Genomic DNA, 26073 nt, shown 5'->3' with positions numbered 1-26073 from the left:
ATGAGTTTTGTAAATCAGTAAAACCTTAAAAAATCATCTAAAACAAATAGTGCAACCTACTTGAACTTATCAAAAAGATTTTGAAATAGAAGCATACAACATTAAGAATTCTGTGGTGGCTCCAGAAATATCCTTCAGTGGATTAAAAAACCATCACCAGAATTTAAAAATGAAATACAACTTTTTGCCACAATATAATCCTATTCACTCTAAGCATTCTTTAACTTTGTAATTGAGAGCTCAGCTATGCTACTCAGGGGATTTATTCCAATGGCATTATTTTTATTACACTCTCATAAAAAATTACTAAACTGATGTTTTTGTAGAAAGTTTTAAAAAGAGTGTCTATTACTGATAGTATATATAACATATGAAATGCTGATGTGCATAGCTACTTCTAAAAAAAATTCCCTCTAATAGTGTCTATTTTATTGTAGCACTATACAATTTTATAGAAGAAATTAGATGATGTAGTTTAAAGAAATGCTGATCAAGAATGTAATTTTAAGCAAACTCTTTTCCACATAAATGTTATACCTTCAAGGATATAAAGAAATGACACCTTCCTCCCAACTTTGTTCTAGTAGTCTGGTAAGGTACATAAAAGTTATTCGAATTTTCAGAATAGGAATAAGACAATGCATTTTACAGATAAATGTAGACTCAAAACTCAGTTATCTTCAATTCTTTTCTTTCTTTCTTCACTATGCCAAGCTAGTTCTTCATGCCTAAAATACATTACAACGGACTAGGAAAATTTAAAAGGATGTTAAGTTTTTTACTAGTCTTAAATAAAGGGAAATAAAGTAGCCATTATTGTTAAGCACATTTTCTAAGATGGTATATAATCATTTATAGGTTAAGACTTTGGTATTTAAGATACTAAACTTTGTGAATTTAATTATTAATATAATAAATCCACATCCTCAACTTTATGTTGGCCTTAATTCTTTTCATAGTAAGCAGTCCTGAATCTGATGATGAGAAGCACACAATCATACCCATCACAATCAACTTCTTTTCAAGTTGTCTAGATATCTGTTTCAGACACTTGGGTTAAAGGGTTGAAAGCAACTGCATTACATTACATTTGTAAGCAAACCAGAAAACTTTATTTGGAGTAGTAGTTAAGAAAGCCGCTTTTTATGGAGATTGAAAAGTAGAAGTAGTATAAGATAATAGCTACCCCTTAAGAAATAATAAATAGTGTAATAAAATCTTTCATAGAAACTTGTTAAAAAAGAGGCAACATCAGTTTAGCATTTGACAGAAATGAAAATAAGAAGAATCTGGCCTAATAAATAGACCTTGGATTAGTATACTTTCTAGTTATAAACGTAAATCTTCAAAGTACACATATTAAGTACAAGTCAACCAAATATACTGTTAGATCATCCTTTATGTTCTTAAAAATGAAAACAGTAATATACTTATGAATCCTTCATAAAATGCCCCTTACACGATAACGACTTCAAAGTACCTTAACTATCACAGAGAATGCCACATTTTGCAACTCCTATCCATCTATTTACATTCATAATAAGTAACCATGAAAACAGAATTAAAAATTCTGCTTAAAGAAGATTGTTGCTCTTCCCAACTTTTGCTTCAAGTTGAATCTCTATTAAAAGTAATACTTAGATGAACTTCCCCTTTCAAAGCAGTACAAACTAAAGGCATTAAATTAGTATCTAAAATCAAAGTACAGCTTTATCTAGAAAACTATGTGTTGTATCCTTACACGTGGCAGCAAAGATTAATATAAAATGTACTCAGACACTAATGCCATTATGAACATAAAAGGTATATGTTCATATATATATTTTCCCAAACAAACAACTTAAAAACCAATTTTCAAAAATTGACTAATTCACCATCAGGCAGATTTTCAAATGCTGAATTTTAAATTCAGCACTACCTTATCTCTCCTGAAAGATAAGTTGTTACACAAATATTACAAGTATAATACATTAAAAAACAGAACAAAACAAAGCCTTGATTTAGTATAGCTAAAGCTTATACATAAAGCAGGTGTGACATAGTAACTTATGCACCAACAGAGTGTCAAGTAATGCTGAATGAACATTAGGGCCCAAGGAAGCAGCAGTGGAACTTCAGAGCCAGGCTGTGTTCATGTGAACTTTTCCTAACCTCATTGCTCACATGCCTTATCCTAAACAAAATCTAGTAATACAAACTGACTAAGAAATTCTGAACTGATGATTAGCAAAATGCAGTTTGGGTTACTGTAAAGGTGTTTAGAAAAAAAAGTTCCGCATACATGCTTACAGAACTTGGGCACTAAAAAATAAAAAACACATCTTACGGTGGCTATAGAACAAAAATTCATATTAATAAAAGAAAGATTTGTCATTTAATATGGAAACTTTCCAATACATTCTAAGAGTATACTGGAAAGGCTAGTAATGAAAATCAGTGGTGACTATGAGATATCATACCCTGTTGTTTAAGAGCCTATAGATAGACAGAAAAATATTCTAGTTTAAAAAGTCAACTACTTTATACCTTATCTGCCATTACTAATTCCATCAAGATTACTTAGATCTTTAAATGTGGACTGGTAAAAATGATACTTACCGGATTTAACCAAATAAACCAAACCAAAAAAAATTAGCTAATATTTAAAGCAGTAGCCTCACCAAGGGTGATTTATCTCCCTTACTATTCATATTCTAGTTTTCTTTTTCAGCCCTTATAAATTCTAGCTGGAATTTCTAAAGCATTTCTTTCTTATCCTAAGTTTTCTCTATTAATACAATAAATACGAAATCATAACACACATGCTAACAGCATCACTTAAAACAGTATTCTGACACATCTCAGGATCTGCTTCTTGGCTCTTCAAGCTGGTGGGTGCTATTTTACTGAGTCAGCAAATATTTGTTTTTGCTTATGATGCAACTGATCTCGTTCTTGAACAAACTATTCACAAGGTAGTAGACTGTAGTTCTCTAAAGCCTACCTCATTTCTCAGAATCATTAATAGGACTTAACCTGAATGTATAAAAACACAAAAGGCGTGCTTCTAAGATGAATTTTCTAATATTCATAGTTTGAAAGGTTTTGAATGGTTGACCAAATTTTTAAGATCTAACTCAGCACATTTATACATTCACTAGATACCTCTGGTGAATCACAAGGATTGCCCCAGTACAAGTTCTCCCAATCTGCTCATCAAACCTAAATCCACCAATGAAACCTCACTCCGCCAATGAAAACAAACTTCAAGATCTGTTTCATAATAAAAAAGTATAACTCTCATACAATCAAGTTATGAGTCACACCATATAAGTTCTAAAGCAAATTAAAAAAAGTCAGCCAAACATGGGAACTAAGCCCACGGTTTAAAGCTTAGAAGAAAAGAAAATAACATATGAGCACATATATAGTGAACATCTTGGGTCCAACATGCAACGATACTATCATGACTGTTTTGTCAGCATGACTACTGAATCAATTTCTATACTGAGAAAACATACATGTATACTACCATTTCTCTACTAAATACATATACATCTCATATAAATATATCCTCATAGGAAACACTGATTTTAAACTGTCAACAATTTTGCACTGAATAACAACAGATTACAACTCACTGTTGTACATGTTAAATTCTAAGACCGTATTATAAATGTTTACACAGAGAACTAGAGTAATATGAAGAGTATTTCCATAAAAATTGGATGAACAATGTAAAAAAGGGTTTTATAACCAAGCTGCACGGACACGAGGGGGTCTAGGTCTTAGCAAGCGTCCACTGGACACGTCAAGAACTGATCGCTCACTCTTACAACTGAGACCACTGGTAGCACTGGATGTCCTGGAGGCTCCTCCTGAAAATATACAAAGAAGAAATACTTGAATTGTTTAAACTAAATATGTAGACTGTCATATGAGAAACTTCCTCTCCTGATTTTAAGTCCAGACTAGTTTTTCTTCCATATCTTATGTGTGCCTAATAGTCCAACACAATGATTCTCGATCAGGGATGTACTTCAGAATTCCCCGTGGAACTTAAAAATATAGTAACAAACATGCTCAGATTCCACACTAGGAGATTTTGATTTACTAGATTTAAAGTGGAAATAAATGTTTTTGAAAACTTCTCAAATAATTCAGGTGAAAAATAAAGACATTTCATAGTTTGTATAACCACATATATTTATTCAACAAATAATTTACTACATTGAAGGCACAATACTAAGTATGAGTTACCAGAACAAGACCCTCTCTTAGTCATATACCAAGGAAGCAATGTTTGTAGAATGAATAAATGGAATTACCAGTCACTTGAGTGTTTAAGACTCACATGAGCACTGGGAAGTTGTGGCATTGTAAGTGGCTCCAACTTCCTTTAGTACTAAGTACTGGCTTCTATTTTTTACATAGTTTTGAACACATACATGAAGTAACGGCACAGACTTTTGTACAGGCAAGTGTGTAGTCGTTCTAGATGTTGCATACCCTAACACTAAATGGCCACTCCATTCCTGTACTCCTTGGCTAGGTCTGCAACTGATCACATATCAAGCACTGAGAGGTATTATATTTGATGACTCTACAGTTTGCTAATTTTTGTTTTAGTTATCCAATGAAGAAGAAAAAAACACATATAAGTGCTGGAAGATATTAGTGATAACTCTTAACTGGCCAGGGCGAATGCATAAGCAATTTTTAAATGGTATATTTATTCAATATAAATAATAAATATATTGAAATTAAAAGTCCCTTTTCAATTATCTAAACAAAAACTACTGATATTGTCAATTGTTTTATCTCCTGGTTTCCTGTGCTGTCATTATATGCTGTAAATGAAACATGTAATTAAGTGAACTAACACAAATAAAAGAAAACGTGCCAGTAAATGGAGTACGTTCCAGAAGTTAGCATTCTTAAGCTCTATCATAAGAACTGAAGTTACATTTTTAAAAAGATACAGATAAGTACAAAATAATTTTGAATATACTTACTTAATGGGCTATATTGGCCAAGAGCAGATCTCACTTGTCTGGACATTGGCGACGGGTTGAGATAACCCATGTTGCGATGGTAGTCCATCAGTTGTTCTGAGCGTTTCATACCAACTGTTGGTTTCACAGCTTCAAGCCTTTTCAGTAAAGCCTTCATTAAAGACAATCAATTTGAAAGTCAAAGTTAAACAGCGACAGTTTTTTAAAAGGCAAATGTTTTCTAGAACCTGAAATTTACTAAATAAAAAAGATTTTAAATTACTCCTGACATACCATGTGAAAATAATATTTCAAATAATACACTGTCAGAAAAATCCAAGGGTTTTTGCTTGTCCTAGAGATGACCAAACCGCTACGACTTAACAACTCATTAGAGGCGTACCTTTCCTTTACACCAGGTTACAATCTTAGGAAAGGTGCTGTAGGCTGAAATTTATGAAACCTGATTTTCTCATAAAAGTGACATAATGGGAGTTATGCTAAGAGCCTCGTTTTAAACCCTAGAAATAGACCACACACATATCTAAGCCACTGTGAATTCTACATGTGTACATTCTAGAGCAGTGGCTTTCAACCGCTTTACTTTGCAGTGGTGCCTCCAGGGCTGCAGGACACTGAGGAAAGGCCAGCGGGTAGGGTCCCAGGTCTCCCACTCCTAATTTCTACCAGCCCAGCTATGCTTTCTGGATTATCTGTTTTGTACACTGATAATTCTGCACAAAATTTACTTCAGAAAAAAAAGTTTTTGCGGTTAAGAAGAACCAATTACTATAGAATACAAAGCTTCTAAAAGCACATATAAACCAATGGGCCATCGCAACACAGTACCCAATAACATGGTATTTTCTTCACTATAATTCATTAACAGAGTCTAACGCATGATGTTCCTAATGTTATTTATAATTCTTTCTTGAATGAAAAGGTGAAAGAGTTTCTTTTGTTTGATTTTCATAGGCATTGTTGAGAAAGGAATATTTAGGTAGACCAAATGGCTTGGGGAACTGATCCATGGTTGTGCCTTATTTTTTTCTTTATTGATTTAAATGTTCTCTGAAGCAAGCTGATCTTCATTTGAAAAGGAGTGCTGACCTACACGAACATTCACACTAAAAAATCAACTTCATGAATTCAGCATAAGACAAATTTTCTCTGTATAATCTTTTTTCCTTCTTCCTTTTACTGTGGTAAAATATACATAAAATTTACCATTTAAACCATTTTTAAGCATAAAGTTCTGTGGCATTTTGTACATTCACAGTTATGAAATGTTACCACCAAACATTTCCAAAACTTTTTTCTTTTTTTAGACAGGGTCTTGCTCTATCACAAAGGCTAGAGCACTGTGGCGCAATCATAGCTCACTGAAGCCTTGGACTTCTAGGCTTACGCAATCCTGCCTCAGCCCCAAGTGGCTGCGACTACAGGTGCTGGCCACCATAGGTGCCTGTAGTCACAAATGGATAATTTAAAAAAAAAATTTTAAAGATGAGGTCTTGCTATGTTGCCTTGGCTAGTCTTGAACTCCTGGCCTCAGGCTATCCTCTTGCCTCAGCCTCCCAGAATGCTGGGATAACAGGTGTGAGCCACTGTGTCCAGCCTACATTTTTTTTTTTTACTTCATATATTTTTTATTTCAGCTTATTATGGGAGTACAAAAGTTCAGGTTATATATATTGCCCATGACCCCCCCATCCCCCCGAGTCAGAGCTTCAAGCGTGTCCATTCCCCAGACAGTGCACATCGCACTCGTCATGTAGGTATGCACCCATCCCCTCCCCCACCCCCCACCTCTGTCCGATATCCAGTTGGTGTTATTCCCAAATGTGCACTTAGGTGATGATCAGGGAAACCAATTTGCTGGTGAGTACATGTGGTGCTTATTTTTCCACTCTTGGGATACTTCACTTAATAGAATGGGTTCCAACTCTCTCCAGGAGAACAAAAGAGATTCTATATCACCGTTATTTCTTACAGCTGAGTAATACTCCATGGTATACATATACCACATTTTACTAATCCACTCATGAATTGATGGGCATTTGGGTTGTTTCCACATCTTTGCAATTGTGAATTGTGCTGCTATAAACATTCGGGTGCAGGTGTCTTTTTTTATAGAATGACTTTTCTAAAACTTTCTCTCAGCTTAGTGTTTTGCTCTTATCAGCTTCACTTCCTGGCCTGTTATTTGGAGGTTCTAGTATCAGCGTTCCTGAGCAACTGCAAACAAGGGGTAGATGGTGGGAGAATAAGCCAAAACATTCAAGTGACTAGCTGTTTGGGAAAGGGGGAGGAGGCCCTGAGGCTTGGAGACCAAGGAAAGAGGTGCAAGACACAGGAGGGAGTAGATCGACCAAGAGAGCTTCGTTATGGTCAGCCTGCTGGCTAGTCATCTGCAGGAAATGCCCTTCCTCAGTTTTTAGCCTTCAAAAGCTAGTTATAAAATAAACATTCAGAAATAGTTTACCAGAAGTAACCAGTTAGAAAAGTAATGAAAAAAAATTCATGTACAATAGCATAAAAATATATAGTTTTTTTTTGTTTGTTTTGTTTTGTTTTTGAGACAGAGTCTCACTCTGTTGCCTGGGCTAGAGTGCCATGGCGTCAGCCTACCTCACAGCAACCTCAAACTCCTGAGCTCAAGCAATCCTACTGCTTCAGCCTCCCGAGTAGCTGGGACTACAAGCATGCACCACCATGCCCGGTGAGAAAATTTTAAATTATAAATGTGGCACAGATTATGTTTCAACTGTTCTAGAGTGTATCAAATAAGATCTTACTATCAAATGGAGAAAAATTGTTCACAAACTACTAAGTAAACAAAGTAAAAAGAATAAAACACTAGTACTTTTCCACTGTGACTAAAATAGCTGAAATGCACAACTGATTTCGGGGATAATAAAAGCTATAAATAGAAGCTACTAACAGTTTTTGCCCTATATTTATATAGAATAGCCACTAGACATTAATGATGACTTTTCATTTGTTTCCCTATAGAAGTTTAATAGTTGGGGAGGTTAGAAACGTCTGGGTGAGTACACTCATACAATACTTAATTTAGGTACAATTTTTGTTAATTGGAGGGCATACTTAAAAAAAAATGTCTTCAGCAATGACTGAGGGAAACAATGGCAAAAACAGGCTCAGAATATTCTGAAACTATTAACCTGAAAATATTCTTTTATAAAATATTTATAGATCTTACTACTATCATTAAAACAAATACTTCTACTGTAAAAGTCATCAATTACTTTTCAAATGTAAGCCTAGGTTCCTTAAAAAAGCTAAACACAGAATTACCATATGACCCAGCAATTCCACTCTTAGGTATATAGCCAAAGGAACTGAAAGGGACATAAAGAGATGCTTGTATGCCAATGTTTAGTGCAGCATGATTCACGATAACCAAAAGGTAGAAACAACCCAAGCATTCATCAACAGATGAATGGAAAAGCAAATGTGATACATACCTGCAATGGAACACTATCCAGTCATAAAAAGCAATGAAGTTCTAATATATGCTACAACATGGATCAACCTTGAAAACACTAAGTGAAGTGAAATAAACCAGACTCAAAAGAACAACTATTGTGTGATTCTACTTATATGAAGCATCTAGAATAGCCAAATTTATAGAGACAGTAGATTAGAAGCTATCAGGGGTTAAGGGGAAGGGAGAATGGAGAGTTGTTTTAATAAGCACAGTTTCTGTATGGAGTGATGAAAAAGTTTTAGAAATAGATAGTAGTGATGGTTGTACAACATTGTGAATGTACTTAATGTCACTAGACTTACACACTTAAAAATGGTTAAAATGGCAAAATTTATGTTATATACATTATTTTACCACAACTTAAAATATTAATAATATACCCCAAACCACTGAAATGTATACTTTAAATGGTTATGTTATATATAAGTTATATCTCAAGAAAGCTGTAAAACAACAAAAAATAACCCCAAAGATAGATAACCTGCATTTGAATCTGGGTTCTGCCACCTTCTGGCTGTCCTTGAGCAAGTCCTATATCCCACTCGGTGTCTCATTTTCTCTTCCATAACAACAGTAACTATGTCATAAGGTTGCTATGAGGATTAAATGACCTAACATTTGTAAAATAGTATGTACTATGTAATTGCTTATTAAATAAAATGACATAGGCTCCAGAGCCAGAGTGGGAGAGTAAAAACAAAGAAAATAAATCCAAATGTTTGTGACATACAGTAATTTCAAATTGTCATAAAACATGAATGAACCTTGAATACTGCTAAGGTGATATGCAGAAACTATCATGTAACTTACCATCCACGAACCTCATTTCAACTTGCTTTGTTACCTACTCCTCACCACATGCAGGGTAACCCTCCTGAGGGTTTAAGACTTTACTATTTTTTGTAAATATAATACCCCAGGCTCCTCAACTCTTGGGGTTAGTAATGGTGATAAAGAAATACACAAAAGAGTTGTTACAAGTTCAGGTAAGTACATAGTTAAACAGGACTATACTGGTGATGAAACATAATGAGGGTTAATTTTGGAAACAGTAATTTGATTAGCTTTATAAATTATCTTAACTCTGAATTTATACGCTCATTAAGGGTCTAATTTTAGTTAAGAGATTTAGTTTAAGAGACTACCTGGGTTTAAAATCTTGGCTCAACCACTATTTGCCAGCTTTGTGCCCTTGGGCCAATTATTTCAGCCCTCTAGGCCTCAGTTTTTTCATATGTGGGTAAGAATAGTACCTACCTCAAAGAATTGTCATCAGGATTCAATAAACTAATATTTGGAAGATACTGAGAACAATGCCTAGTACTTAGTAAGAGCTCAGTAAATATCAGCAACTATTAGAACTGAATTTTATGAAGAAAACAATATGGTATAATAGTTTTAAATGTGAAAATTTTCAAAAGTTCTCATATATTCTTTTAGAATATCAAAGTTTAACTGTATAATTTGTAACAATCAATGTTTCATAATTCAAGTAGCAGACTACCAATCTGATCTATTCAGATGTATTCATTCTTTAAAATAAATGATACATAATTTATTTTAGCTTTCCATGATACAATAAAGTGAAAGGGATTTAGCTAGTGACTGAATACAGAAGATACATTGCATCTGGCCTTTGGATATAAAACATACTGTATTTTCAGACTCACAGCTTATCACGTATTTCATGCCATACATATCTATACCTGCTTTTATGTAATTAAGTTTGAAAATGTGGCTGTATTTAGGTTTCCTGTAAGCTGGACCTACAAATCAGTGCAAATGCATTTTCTTTGATGACTAAAATATTTCAGTTACTCACCAAATTTTCTCTCTCAATCCTTTGCTGTTCCCTCTGTCTGTTGAGAGCACTATGATACAACCTAGGGGGTTGACCAGTTGATCTTCCAGGAACTATACTTTTGCTTCCTGGTTTTTCAGCCTGTCTTGACAGTTCTTTCAAAAGCCTCTGATTTTCCCGATCAATCTGTCTCACCTCTTCTCTTGTGAAAGAGTAGTTTTTCCTAGGTGCCACTGAAGGCTGATCAAAGTGATGTTTTTGTGATTCCTTTTTATCTAATTGCAGAAAAGCTACAAAGTGAACAACAAAAAAAGGAAAATGGCTAAACAAAGTAGGTGTAATGGTACATGCTTCAATCCTTAAAACAAAGTATATTAATTCATGAAAAGGTGTGTATAAAATAAGGCTAATGACATCCAGATTACAATTGCATAGGAAAAAAATTGGAAGTAAGTTAATGTTTAACGCTTTCGGTTCTTTTGGTATAAAAGCCACACACAAAACAATGAAAGTATCTTAATAAGAAATGTATGTGGCACAGGTTCTTAGGTGGGTATAATTTATGGGAAATGTGTTTCTTATATTTGTTTCCCTATAGAAGTTTAATAGTTGGGGAGGTTAGAAACGTCTGGGTGAGTACACTCATACAATACTTAATTGAGGTACAATTTTTGTTAATTGGAGGGCATACTTAAAAAAAAATGTCTTCAGCAATGACTGAGGGAAACAATGGCAAAAAACAGGCTCAGAATATTCTGAAACTATTAACCTGAAAATATTCTTTTATAAAATATTTATAGATCTTACTACTATCATTAAAACAAATACTTCTACTGTAAAAGTCAAACATTTTATTCCTGATTAAACAAATATTTTAACCAATAAAAATATTTTGCACACTATGATTATAAAATGAAATGTTTTCAACATGCTTAATTCTTTTTTTTTTTTTTTTGAGACAGAGTCTCACTCTGTTGCCCGGGCTAGAATGAGTGCCGTGGCGTCAGCCTAGCTCACAGCAACCTCAAACTCCTGGGCTCAAGCGAACCTCCTGCCTCAGCCTCCCGAGTAGCTGGGACTACAGGCATGAGCCACCATGCCCGGCTAATTTTTTCTATATATATTTTTAGCCGTCCAAATCATTTCTTTCTATTTTTAGTAGAGACGGGGTCTCGCTCTTGTTCAGGCTGGTCTTGAACTCCTGAGCTCAAACGATCCGCCCGCCTCGGCCTCCCATAGTGCTGGGATTACAGGCGTGAGCCACTGCGCCTGGCCAACATGCTTAATTCTTAAATTTCCATATTATAACGATTTTCAGTAACTACATTTTTTTTTTTTTTTGGCAAGAGTATCTGTAAGATTTTGCTGACCAGAACTTTGTAACTTTCTGTTGCACTGATGCATCATCCCCTTTTGAGTTTCTTTCCCCAGAAATGGCAAAGCCTCCTTGCTGTCACGAGATAACTACAAAGACTTACACCACCTTGTCCGGAGAAGACAAGATAAGCCATATTCCATCACAGATTGTGCCCAAGGACCCACTGAACCTGTGCACAAGGCTGAAAGAATGAACAATATTAAATCCTAGCTCATTATAATACTAAAATCCCCACCCTAGGAGGGACTTATCTCCCATTTTTGGATCATGAGATGTATGTACTAACATGATTTCTCACTGTGCTTGTGTGCCCTCCATCCCAAACAGGTAATGATGCTCACTCCCCTCATGCATTATTCATTTCACCTCCAGAAAAACCCCTGACCCTGTTGATCTGGGAAGTGGATTTGAGGCAGTTCTCTCTCTCCTCCCAGCGGACACATCTCCTGCCATAAATCCTTTCTTCTTGACAATCCTAGTTGTCTCAGTAATTGGTTTCCTGTGTGGTGAACAACATTGAACCCCCCTTGTGGGTTCAATAACACTTTTCATCCCTAGTCTCTCCCAGCAGAAGATTCTCAAAGAGCTGTAAGTGAGAAACCACACCTGAGGAATATCAGCTGCCCCCGGACCTGATTTAGATGCTAGATCTTGAGGTTAGGGGCATCTTTGAAAAAAGGGAATGAATTTTTCCATATGGGAGGAATGTGAATAAATGTGTGGCCAGAAGTGAGCCTGAGGAGATTTTAAGATATGTTCATAAATTGTTTAACATTCCTCCTATTAAGAGGTAGGGTCTATGCCCTTTCACTTTAAATCTAGGAGGGTTTATGACTATTTCAACAAATAGAGGTATGGAAAAAATGATGCTGTGTAACTTTTGAAGCTAGGTCATAAAAGGTGACGAGGTATCTGCCTTGTTTCCTGGAACACATGTGCTTAGAACCCCGAGCCACCATGTAAGATGTCCAACTACACTGAGGCCTCCTCAGAGGAAAATGTGAGGAAACCAGGCCACAAAGAGAGGCCACATGTGGGCCCTCTGGTCAGCAGAGCTGGTCTTCAGGTTGTCCCAAGTCCAGGCACCTGACACGTGAGTAAAAAAGCACTCAGATTATTCTAGGTAGTTGAATCGCCCCTACCTTTGAGTCTATCCTCCAGGTGTTGGGGTAATTTGTCATGCAGCAATAGTAACTGATTATTTCAACACTTTAAAAAAAACACTGTGTGATGAACAAAATACCTGTGGGCCAAGTCAAGTGCACTCCACAAGCAGACAATTGTTTTGATTATCAATCTTTCGTGGGAACTGTGGGTTTGTCCAGTCATTTTGCTTTTATCATGCATTTCAAATTAATGACTGTTATATCTTTTTGGTGTCTTTGGCTCATTTACTAATGTAATACAGCTATGCAAAGAGAAAGGGCCACAAGTGTAAATACCCCATAAATAGAAAAGAATTTGGGAGTATTCTGAGAACAGTAAAAAAGAAGTGTGACTGGAGCACGGTGATATGACATAAAATCAGACAGGTAGGCAACATCCACATAATGTAGAGCATGGTTCTCATCAATACCATATCAGACCAGCTACATCAGAATCCCTGCTGTTGGGGCCTAGGCATCAGTATTTGTTTTAAGAGTCCTCTGGGTGATGCTAATGTACTGCCTGGGATAAGAATCACCAATATAGAGTCTGTTAGGCTATGATAAGGAGTTTGGATTTCATTTTTAATATAAAAAGCAAGCCACTGAAGAGTTAAGAAGGAAACTAGTAGGATCGATGTACGTTTTTTATTTTTGTTTTTAAATTTACTTTATAAAAGGATCATTCTGGTTGTTATGGGAAGAAGTAGAGAGGAAGGATAGAAAACTCTTCAATCCTGAAAGTTTTAAGAGATTTAATGAGCATTAATCAGGAAAGATATATGGGGTAGAGGCTTAGCCACTAGTTGGTGATGGCCAATACCAAGAGTATGATTTTTCAGAGACACTAAACAAACAATAGGTACAATCAAAGAGAAAAGAAAACCTACAAAAGGAGAAACATCCACAGGGGTGAACTGTTCCTAAACATACTTTATCAACTTGATAATATGAGTTAATTGGCTAAATAAGGTATTTATTTATGCCCTTACGTTGCCACCATATGTAAATTATACAGCTAAAGGCCGGGCACGGTGGCTCACGCCTGTAATCCTAGCACTCTGGGAGGCCAAGGCAGGTGGATTGCTCAAGGTCAGGAGTTCGAGACCAGCCTGAGCAAGAGCGAGACCCCCGTCTCTACTAAAAATAGAAACAAATTATCTGGCCAACTAAAAAATATATATAGAAAAATTAGCCGGGCATGGTGGCACATGCCTGTAGTCCCAGCTACTCGGGAGGCTGAGGCAGGAGGATCACTTGAGCCCAGGAGTTTGAGGTTGCTGTGAGGTAGGCTGACACCATGGCACTCACTCTAGCCCGGGCAACAGAGTGAGACTCTGTCTCAAAAAAAAAAGACATATTCCACAGCTAAAGACATATTCTTCAACATTTCAAAGGAAGGCTGAGAATGTACATAAAAATTTATCCTCATCTGAGCTGCAAGCCCAATATTTTTACAGTTATATTAACTAGTCTAAAGATAACGTTTAAAGTTGCTTTTATTTTACTTGGAATATTCTGGTTCTTTCAAACTAAAAATGAAATAATAACAAATTGATACAGAAATAAAGCAATAAAGATTATTCTAATTCAAAAATACCTTATATCTTAAAGCAACAAAAACTTTACGCTATTTCATCAACTTGGTAGTTATTATTATTATTTTTTATATTTTGGGGGTGGGGTGGGGGAGCAGAGTCTTGCTCTGTTGCCCAGGCTAGCATGCAGTGGCGTCATCATAGTTCACAGCAACCTCAAACTCCTGGCTCAAGTGATCCTCCTGCCTCAGCCTCCTGAGTAGCTGGGACTACAGGTGCATGCCACCATGCCTGGCTAATTTTTCCTATTTTTAGTAGAGACGGGTCTCCTCTTGTTCAAGCTGGTCTTGAACTCCTGAACTCAAGGGATCCTCCCGCTTCAGCCTCCCTGAGTGCTAGGATTACAGGTGTGAGCCACTGTGCTGGGCCTTTGCTTATTATTTAAGTAGTACTCTTTAGCCTTTAACTTAAAATCTGAATAGACCCCTATTGTTTATGCTTCTTTGCCAGTTTCTTGCCACTTTCCCTGATATGAAGACAACACATCAGGTCATTTTAACCTTAGTGCTGTTGCCTTTCCTTTTTAAAGAACGAAGTGAAATATGCCTGTGTCTCTAATAAAAGTAGAAAAACATTTGGCTCCACCTGTCTCATTTATCTTATCCATCTGTTCCCTCTAGGCATTTTGAGTTTGGAAGGCACTAATATAAAATTAGTGAGAAGGTTCTAGTCCTAGTTGATTAGTTTTATAGTACATATCTTACCTGATAATACAAATGATATTCCAGATTGTTTCTGTGGTAACATGGAATATTTGGTAAATTATTTACAATATCAATCATCCTAAACAATAAAAAATTATCTACTAGAGAAATCAATACAAATTCATAGCATTTAATATTTAAGCTTAATATATAATATTTAATATACAAATTTTTAAAAGAAAATTACCTTTCAAAAGATGATTCAGGTCCATTGTGTCATGTAAGACTTTTTGTTTACACTGGGGGTCTAAATTGGAATCTAACACTGAAGGCTTTGAGGTGAGATTGGGCCCATGTTTTTCTTTCCCTCTTTTGGCTGATTTCAAACATTTTGAATTATCTTTTAAATCCTCAACATCTTCATATACTTCTTGACTCACATTTTCTTGCTTTTTAACTTTCACTTCTTGATCATTTGATGCACCCAGTTCAAAAGACTGAACAGGGCTGATGTCTGGAGTTGATAAAGGAGTTACATCAGTCACAGTATCTTCAGATTCCTCAGTGTACTCACCAGATTTTGGTTTAGTACTTGGAGGCTGTGTTCCTGTTGATTTTATTCCTGACTCATTTTTATGTTTTGGTGAAAAGAGCACTACACCAGGTACATGTTTCTTTGATGATGGCTGTGAATCAGATATGCAGTTATCACACCCTGCATCTGAACAATCTGTATCTGAACTTGAAGATGAGGAAGATAAAGAAGAGGAAGAGGAACTAGTTTTGGAATACTTTTTATTAATGCTGTTTTTAGAGTTATTAGACAGTTTAGCTGACTTGGACCTTACATGGAGCCTTTTTCCATCATCGCTGCTTTCCTCTCCATCTGTATAGTAATCATCCTCACCTTCTTTTACAATTTTGGGGATTCTATTTGGAATATGTATTTTATGTCCTGCTGTAACATCAGAAAATTTTTTTGATCTTGAAGGAGTCATCAATGATAAAGAACTTCTGGGTTGTGTAATATCATTCTCTATTGGGTGGTCTTCTAGGGCGATTTTTGCTTTTCTTTCATTTCCCTTCTCAGTGAGATAATTTTCCTTTGTTTGTCGTCCAGTTTTCAAGTTTACATTTTCTGTATTTTTATCTATTCTCTCTTTAGGGTCATCATCTTGCTTGTCGAAAACTGAGTTACTTTCACATTTCTTTGCTTCTTCAAAGTCACTGTCAAAGAAAGAATGGTCCACTTCACCGTCTGATATATCTTCAAACCGATCCATGATGGCAAAAATATATCTGAAAAGGAATAAAGTGTAACTATCAGACTAAACAGTAATTTCCAAATACTTTTCATTTTTATACAGTGATTACATAATTTTCCCAAACTAAGAAGTTTGAGTAATATATAAAGAGAAACATTACAAACCAAAACCAAAACCAAAAAACTCAATGTAGTGACAATGGGGCTTTAAGGGTAATAATAAGTTGTACCAATTATTTGAAATGTAAATAAGTCTAATAGTTAAGTTCACAAGAAAATAATAATAGATAGTCAAGGCAAGGATATCACAAACATGGACAGCAAGTGGAACCCTAAGGAAAATCTGCCTTCTATAAATTAAGTACAGTAAGAGTTTAAAGTAAGGATGGAGTTAAAACCTCATAAGATCAGCTAAGCCAGCTCAAACACACATTATTCTAGCGGAAGTAGTGAAATGAAGACTGACAAACTTTCATATTTCAGTACTTGCTGTCTTTGTCCTATTCTGCTCCTTCACTGCAGTTAGTAAAGCAGCAGCAGAAAGAAGGAGATAACTTCTATTAAATGTAAAAGCTCCTGCTATACCTTCTTAAAGAGGAACAAAAATTCTAAGGCACATTTACAGGTTGCACAGGTAGCTTGGAGTCAACCTCTGAATATTTAATCATAAACTGTGATACAATCAGATACAGAAGATGACAGGGGAAGAGCATATATGTGTCATTGTGTTAAAGTAGGTCTGGCATAAGAGAGATTTCATAGCAGAAAACCAACAGCTGACTAAAATAGAATAATCAAGGCATATTATTTAGACACAAGGAGTTAAATATTAGAAGAAATCAATAAAAATATTCAAAGTAGTTGCCTCTACTGTGGGGCAGGCACCACCGTTTTTGTTACAGACCTTAAATTACTAGTTGACCTGTAAATTCATGTATGTACTACAATGATAAAAAATTAAAATTTATTTAAAATATTTTAATACTTCATACAGTTGAAATTAAATTGGAAACAACACTATAAAGTCACAGCCTTTAAAAATATATTTCTATTTCTGCTAATACAGTGGTCTAAGCAGCAGTGTCACATTATCTATGATTGATAATCTTGAGTTCAGAGTTGGACCTCTAATAGTATTCTCTACTAAAAAAACCCCAGGACTCCCTGGAAGGCAGATGATTCCATTTCTGGAGGCAAAAAAAAAAAAAAGGGCAGGGAGCATCTTATTGTTGCCAGAGAGCACAATATTCAAATATGCCTGGGGTAGTGGTAATGAAACAAAGGATCCCGTTTAAAGAGCCTTCCACTGCCCAAGCTCAACAATTTAGCACCGAAAAACAAGAAAGAAAAAAAGTACATAAAAATGAAAAAATAACTCTACAGACAGCCATGAGTCCATAATGATATTCAAGAGTGACAAATAATACAAGCTATTTTAAAGAAAAGGCATATATACATTTCCAATGATGATATATAGCCAACAATGTAATTATGTGCTTACTATATTCACATTACAATTAATTCTATTTTACATCGAATCAGGCAATAGAAGATCATGTAATCTGTATTCTAAACCAGACATAATACTTTGCAGCCTTTAATTGTTTAAGTGACCCTGCAGCCTAAGATATAAAAACAAGTACAGATATAATTTTAAAATGAATCAAACTCTATTATTAATATTAATGTGATAGGTTAATATGATAGGTTCAGGTATGTGTGTTAATACATTTTATCATCATTGGATAATTCTGTCTGCCTTTGAGGCTTTGAAGAATTTAAGAGATTCTGATGTATTAGATATCTAAAAATTTAACTGTTTAAAATCTATTTTTAAATGCTTAAGGGAATCTCAGTGATTAAATCAGGAAGTTTAGACTTAGTAGGTTTATAAACAATGTCTAAGTGATTAAGAAGATTTCTAATCACTAGATGTGTAAATGTCCTTGTCAGGTGTTTGAGGTGCTTAAGAAAATCAAATATAATAAAAAATTGTGATGTTAAGCAAGTTTGCAAATGGTATACAATGTTCAGGGAAATTTAATATATTTTATAAGCTAAGTGAAGATTAACCAAAATGAGTGAGTTTTTAAATTCTAACGTGTAAGTAGATCTTAAAATTTGAGAAACAGAATATAAAATTTATACCTAATAAATATTGAAATGTAAGATGTATTACTTTCCATAGCATAGATTAATACCCTCTTTACATTTTAAAATTCAAATTGACAGCCTCCTTCCCAAATCCTCAAAAGAAAGATACCTAATAAGGTTTTAGGCATAATATTTATCCACATAGAAATCAAAGTCTATTCTCTCAATTTATAAAAACTGAAACTTAACTTTCTTTAATTTTCAGACCTACAAAAAATCTATAAACTCTTTGAATCAGTAACTTCACTTCTGGAAATTTATCTTAAGAATGTAACACTAAAAAGGAAATGGTATTATTTATACCATTACTTGTAATATTGAAAAACTTGTATAGAAAAATATGATTCCATCAAAATAATTATTTGGACTGGGGGTCAGCAAACTACTGTCCATGGGCCAAATCTGGCCTGCCATCTGTTTTTTTTTTTTTTTTTGAGACAGAGTCTCACCCTGTTGTCCAGGCTAGAGTGCCATGGCGTCAGCCTAGCTCACAGCAACCTCAAACTCCTGGGCTCAAGCAATCCTTCTGCCTTAGCCTCCCAAGTAGCTGGGATTACTGGCATGCGCCACCCTGCCTGGCTACCGGCTAATTTTTTCTACATGTTTTTAGTTGTTTAGCTAATTTTTTTCTATTTTTAGTAGAGATGGGGTCTTGCTCTTGCTCAGGCTGGTCTCAAACTCCTGATGTTTCTGTAAATAAAGTTTTACTCGAACACAGCCCCACTCACAGGTGTAGGTATTGCTTCTCACAGCTTTCACACTACAACTGCAGAGCTAAGTAGTTATGACAGAGACCCTATGATCCACAAAGACTAAAATATTTGCCATCTGACCCTCTACTGAAAAAGTTTGTAGACCCCTGACTTAGATGAAATATATCAACATGAAAAATACAGAATACAAAATTGTTACCTATACTGGATCAATAACACAATTTCTACATTTAAACAAAAACTAGGGGGGAAAAGGGAAGAAATTAAGAGTTGATCTATTAGAAAAAAATGATCAACAATCTCACTGCATTTTCTATATTTCCATAATAAGTGTTTGTGCCATAAATTAAGCAAATAAGTGATCAATAGGAGTCTGCTCAGTGTTTGAAACAGAATGAACTGAGTCAGACACACCCAGGCTCAAAACTTGATTCTGCCACTTGCAAATGGTTTCATGGCATACCCCAGAGCAGTATTTTATAAACTGCAGGTCACACCTCAACGTAAAATCAATTCAGTAGGTCATGTCAATCATTAAACCAAGGAAAATAGTTGAATACAGTATAATAATCAAGAGTGCATTGAAGGCCCGTAGCGTTGGTTTGAGCCTGTAATCCTAGCACTCTGGGAGGCCAAGGTGGGCGGATTGTTTGAGCTCAGGAGTTCAAGACCAGCCTGAGCAAGAATGAGACACCATCTCTACTAAAAATAGAAAGAAATTAGCTGGAACACTAAAAATATATAGAAAAAATTAGCCGGGCATGGTGGCGCATGTCTGTAGTCCCAGCTACTCGGGAAGCTGAGGCAGGAGGATTGCTTGAGCCCAGGAGTTTGAGGTTGCTGAGAGCTAGGCTGATGCCATGGCACTTTAGCCAGGGCAACAGAGTGAGACTGTCTCAAAAAAGAAAAAAAAAAAATAAGGGTGCATTGAACATAAAAGCATTATGTGTACTAGTCCTTGATATAAAAGCTATTTCTTACTGAGGGTCTCAGCAAAAGGTTTGAAATGCCACTGGTCTATGGAGATGAGAAACTGTCATCAAAACGTAATGTACTATAATGCATATATGAAGACAGAACGAATGTTTAAACTTTGGGTGGTACTAGAACAGTGTCAAGTGTCATAGGTAATATTACATTGTCTAGAAAGATTCTGTTTTGCTAGTGGATTAAGGCCACACTGGAATAAATCAGGATCTGGAGTTTAAGAAATGTTATAAATTACAAATATAGAAGGAATGTCTTCTTGAAATTTGAAGAAACTAATTTCAGAGAAAATTATTTAATTACAAGAGATGGATGATTATGGTGTCTGAAGAAATGAAGAGATCTTAAGAACATGGGAAGAGCAATTTTACTCAGTCATAATAGAGTTACAAGTTTCTATGAAAGCTTTGCCCAGAATTAGTATATCATTATATAAACTTATTAACAGACAATGTCTCTTTTTGATTTTACTGGAAATATACTGATAAAAAAGCTTAAATTTTTTTGGTCAGTTAAAAAGAATCTTAAAAAAAAAAAACAAAACAACAAATCAACCATCCAAATCATTCCAACCCACATCCCTGATAGTTGTTTAAATATTAAGGAAATAAAATTACTAGCATAAGTCAGTCTCACTTATATTAGTGCAATATGCTATTCTACTACTAACAACTAAATGTACTGAGTACTTACTACATGCTAGCCCTGCTCCAAGTGCAGCTTTAAGGTTAATAAGGTTAATAATAATGATAAATCAATCTCATTTACCAATTGAAGAAACTGAAGCAGAGCAAGAACTTACTACACAAAGTCACACAGCTACCAAGTAGCACAGCCAGGATTCTAAAGCAGGCATACTTTAGGGATCATGTTATTAACTACTGTTCTATTCTGCTTCTCAGTATGGTCCTTCATAAGACTAGATACTGAGACTTTTTTTTTTTATTTGCTTTTACACATTGTGTTATCTAATGATTTATTTGATGGCAAACAGTCGGCAAGATAAAACCCTCCCAACAATTTTAAAAGAAAAATGAGACCTGTTTAGCAGTACGATTTTAGGAACTGTTGCTAAAAAGGATAGTTTGTACAGTCAAAATTAAATATACATGCCAGTGCTTGACACACATTTGCTGGATGTTATCTGCCACATAGCAGTTTTCCTCTAACAAAGTAAATTGGAACAAATCTCACTGGTGCCACAAATTAAATAAACCAGTTGCCCTGAGTAAATTAAAAACCATTACCCTAAGTAACAAGAATTTAGAACTCTGAATTAACTAGTGACTTTCTCTATCCCAATCTGACCTTGTGACCAAACTCTTTCCAAAAAGAGTAGAGAATTCCAAAGGTATTTCCGGCAAGGAGAGTGACAATTCTGTAAGTCAGTAAACCTGAAATGTTTCCAGCATGCCTGCTTTTTATGTATGACATAACAGAAGAATTTCCCTGTGAGTGATCCCTGGTAACCTTGAATGAGACCTAGCCAAAGTTCCTCATGATGGTGTACGGTACATAAGTGTTAGGGCTAATCCTCTTCTCAACCCCTATTCTCATGGTTCCCTAACAGTCCTGAAAGGAAAAGACTTCAACCCCCTTCCCTTGCATTAAGAATGAAGAAACTAAGGCATGGCAAATTCAAGCAACTTGACCAATTTCAATTATTAGTTTGTGGCAAGTTTGCCTTTTATGAGTTCGAGATTTATCAAACTTGTGAATAAAAGAAAGCTGAGATGGACAGATGAAGCATTCAAGATCACAATGCTAGAAAGAGTCTGGACTAGAAACTAGGCAGTCTGGATGCAGAATCAGCACTTCTATGCATTATGCTACATTGCAACAAGCAGAGGAAAATTAATAAGCCAAAATCCTAGTGGGCAGAGATGTTCTAAAACAGCCAAAATAATAACACAATAATATCACAGATACAGAACAGAAGAAGGTGAAAAGAGAAGGTACGCTGAGGACCTCAGCTTAAAAAGAAGGTTCAGTTGAAAAAAGATTTGAAGCTCACCAAGTGACAAAAGTATAACTTGGAAACCAAAAAACTAGTATGTGCTAAAGTCATACCACAATAGCAGTATACATGCTAAAACAAGTTGCATTATATTCTACATGGTTGAATGAGTTTCTGAATGAAGCATTTCCTTCTGGGACTATGGTGAAGAGTCCAGAATCTAAGTCATGATAAATAGTTTAGAGAACAGATCTCACAGTGAGCAAAAAATAATGTTCAAATACTTTCCTATCAGGACTGTAATATAGAAAAAGATTATGGACCTCTTATTTGTGGTTCCAAGGTAGAACTTACATTAACAGATGGAGTGCATAAGAAATCTGCTATGAACTTAACATAAGGACTGTTCAAAAGTGGAATGGGCTACTTTCTATGATTCTGAGCCCCAGGTTACTAGACACACTAGAGCAAAGACTGGATAACCACTTGCTGAGATGCTGCATTATTTGGAGGATATGATCTTCTCAACCCTGAACTAGGACTTAATCCCAAAGTATCCGTAAGCTATCAAACAGCATTACATGCTACAGAGAAATCTTTCAGGAAAGGGTCAATCTGATGCAGCAAACTTCATTGTTGTCTTAAAGACATTGCCACAGCCACCCCAACCTTCGACACCCACCACCCTGATCAGTCAGCAGCCAACATCAAGGCAATAATCTCCACCAGCAAAAAGATTATGACTTGGCTGGGTGTGGTGGCTCACGCCTGTAATCCTAGCACTCTGGGAGGCTGAGGTGGGAGGATGGTTTGAGGTCAGGAGTTGGAGACCAGCCTGAACATCAGCGAGATCCCATCGCTACTAAAAATACAAAGAAATTAGCTGGGCAACTAAAAACAGGAAAAAAAAAAAATTAGCCTGGCATGGTGGTACACACCTGTAGTCCCAGCTACTCAGGAAGCTGAGACAGGAGTATTGCTTGAGCCTAGGAGTTTGAGGTTGCTGTGAGCTAGCCTGATGCCACAGAACTCTAGCCCGGGCAACAGAGCAAGACTCTGTCTTAAAAAAGGGAAAAAAAAAAACAAAAAGATTATGACTCGCTGAAGGGTCAGTAAGTTAGCTTTTTTAAAAATCAATGTAGCTTTTTTGTCAATAAGGTTTTTTTAAATTAAGGTATGTATATTGTGTTTTTAAGACTTAATGTTACTGCACACTTAAAAGACTGTAGTATAGTGTAAACATAACTTTTATATGCACTGGGAAACCAAAAAATTCACGAGACTTGCTTCACTGCAGTGGTCTGAAACTTAACCTGCAATATCTCAGAGGTTTGCCTGGAGAAAGCACTGTTTACCTTCCCTCAGTATACAACCCCTAGAGGCCTAAAAACTTTTTCTCCTTTGTTTTGTCACGCTTTCACAATTTATTGTCCTTTGTTAAAAATTTTCAGGCGTATCCGCTTCTTTGGTCTTCACTTCTTTGCTAGGAAAGGCCTGTGTCTGTAAAAATTAACATCATATAAAATTTGTATGCCTTTTCTCCTGTTAATCTGTGTTGTCAGTTTAATTTCCAGAGCCCCAGCTATAGAACCTAAGAGAATATAGAGGAGCTTTTTTTCTTCTCCCCTCCCCTACACTTGTCTCCTTACCAAACTGGGAGCTCCTGATGTCCTGCTTACCTTTATATCCTCAGTGCATAAAGGAGGACCTGACAAATAGTCATTCAAACAATGTTTACCTGCCAAAGGAGTATGGAGTCAGGAGACTTAAGATTGAGTCCTGGTTTTGCTCTTTACTTGTTAGGTAGGCAAAAAATCACCTCATTTCCAACCTAGTTTCCTTGATAGTTTCCCATTCTCCCCCCTCAGCCCTCCAGACACACACATCAGAACCATCCCCTTCTCTCTGTTTCCATAGTATAGCCATGCAGTCCCCAAGAGCTGTAAGCCACCTGCATCCCTAAATTGTCACAGTTCTTTTTTTTTTTTTTTTTTGAGACAGAGTCTCACTTTGTTGCCCGGGCTAGAGTGAGTGCCGTGGTGTCAGCCTAGCTCACAGCAACCTCAAACTCCTGGGCTTAAGCGATCCTCCTGCCTCAGCCTCCCGGGTAGCTGGGACTACAGGCATGCGGTACCATGCCCGGCTAATTTTTTCTATATATATAGTTGTCCAGATAATTTTTTTATCTCTATTCTTAGTAGAGACGGGGTCTCGCTCAGGCTGGTCTTGAACTCCTGACCTCGAGCGATCCACCCGCCTCGGCCTCCCAGAGGGCTAGGATTACAGGCGTGAGCCACCGCGCCCAGCCTGTTGTCACAGTTCTTGAGAGGTGGTGCAGAGAGTCCAGTGCCTGGGAGATTTTTCAGGTGAAATTTAGGTTAATAGTATCCAACAGACAGGGATATTGTAAGGCTTTAAACACTCAGGTGATTTAACTTAATTTATAGGAAAATCTATCCAACAATCCCATCCACTAAGCAATCCTTTTGATAACTTTTACTTCAAAGTTAGTGAGATTCAACTTACATTACAGAATAAGCAAGAAAATGGTGGCTTAAGAAGGTACTTAAGATTCTCTTTACAGCACTTTGGGAAAGGATAAAACTAAAGGCCAATTCATAAGACCATTATAACCCTCTGGTGCTCAATCAAGGCAGGTTCTTGCCAAAGCTGCCTGGGAGTCCCTTGGACACGCACCACTTGTATAGCTCATGCAGAACCGCCAATAGAAACACCAGTGCTTTCGCTATACATCAGGAAAATACACAAAAAGGAATCTGGCATTTTTTTTAAACTGTCATTTTGCTACCGTGACATCACATTTCTGAAGTCAGATATATAGTATAAAAGGGCCCCAATAAGATATCCAGTTGGGCGCATGAAAATCTCAGCCCAAATTAAACACCTGTTTTCCAGAACTAGAGGCTCTGTTCACGACCCCCTCCCGACCTCGGGAGACAGCTGAAGACAAACGACAGCTCCTCAGGCCTCAGGTTCACGGACGCGGAGAGTGTCGCCACCGCAACTCGATTTAGAGCCGATCCCGGCCCCCAACCCCCACGCCACCCCGCACGGGCCTGAGGGCAGGACAGGCCGTTTCCGCCCGGGCCCCAGCGACCCGCCGGCCGCGGGCTCGGACGCCTTTGTTGTAGTTCCACCCGCAGCCCGAGGGGCCGGCCCGGCTGAGAAGCGGCGGGGCGGAGGGCAAGGGCCCCGGCGGGCTCCTCCTTCCCGCCTCCCGCGCAGGCTTCGTTATACCAACCCCGAGTGCTCGCCGCCGCCTGGGTTCCGGAGGGGCAAACGGATGCCGAACGGAGGGGACGCTGGCGGGTGGGCGGGGAGGCAGCAGCGCCCGCGCGACGCTCGCCCAGGAGCCGAGGCCACTGCCCCTCTAGCTGCACCCGCGACGGCGGGGCCTGACTCGCGCGCACGCGCCGAGGCACTCCCGCAGCCCTGCACGCGGCCCGGGAGCGGCGGGCTCGCGCTTCCGGAGGCGGAGAGGACGGAAAGGGAGAGGAGGGGCGGCGCGAGGCGCGGGGGCTGCGGCAGAGGCTGGGACGCACGGCGGGCCTGCGCCGCCCGGGCCCGGCGTCACAGAGCTGGTGGGCCACGCGGGGGCTCCCGGCGCGCAGACGGAGAGGTGAGGAGAGCGAGCAGTCGGTGCCTTACTGCCCCATCCCTCGCTGTCGAGGGCAGCGCGGGGAGGCCTGGTTGTTACTGTAATTTAATGGGGAAAGCTGCTTTATTATTTTGTAATTTCTTGACTAAAATAAAATGGTAGAGCCGGGCGCGGCGGCGCGCTCCGGTAGTCCCAGCGACTCGGGAGGCTGAGGCGGGACAATCGCTTGAGCCCAGGAGTTCAAGACTAGCCTGGGCAACGTAGCGAGACTGTGTCTCAAAAAAATAAAAGAAAAGGAAAATTAAAACAATAATAAAAATGGAGGCTGG

General features: G+C 37.3%; 1 protein-coding gene across 1 annotated transcript; it reads right to left on the bottom strand.

Annotated features, from left to right (window-relative positions):
- Positions 1-367: 367 nt before the first annotated feature.
- Positions 368-25448, bottom strand: CFAP97 (cilia and flagella associated protein 97). The gene is made up of 5 exons (XM_045552394.1): positions 25388-25448; positions 15298-16349; positions 10307-10575; positions 4995-5145; positions 368-3857 (listed from the first exon to the last, which is right to left on the bottom strand). The coding sequence occupies exons 2-5, from the start codon at positions 16331-16333 to the stop codon at positions 3730-3732; spliced, it is 1584 nt and encodes a 527-aa protein (XP_045408350.1). The 5' UTR covers positions 16334-16349; positions 25388-25448; the 3' UTR covers positions 368-3729.
- Between the last annotated feature and the right edge of the window lie 625 nt (positions 25449-26073).

Source organism: Lemur catta, chromosome 5 (assembly GCF_020740605.2).
Source record: "Lemur catta isolate mLemCat1 chromosome 5, mLemCat1.pri, whole genome shotgun sequence".
NCBI classification, from domain to species: domain Eukaryota; kingdom Metazoa; phylum Chordata; class Mammalia; order Primates; family Lemuridae; genus Lemur; species Lemur catta.
Note: the sequence above shows the minus strand (reverse complement) of the source record. Positions and strands in the feature narration are given on the sequence as shown.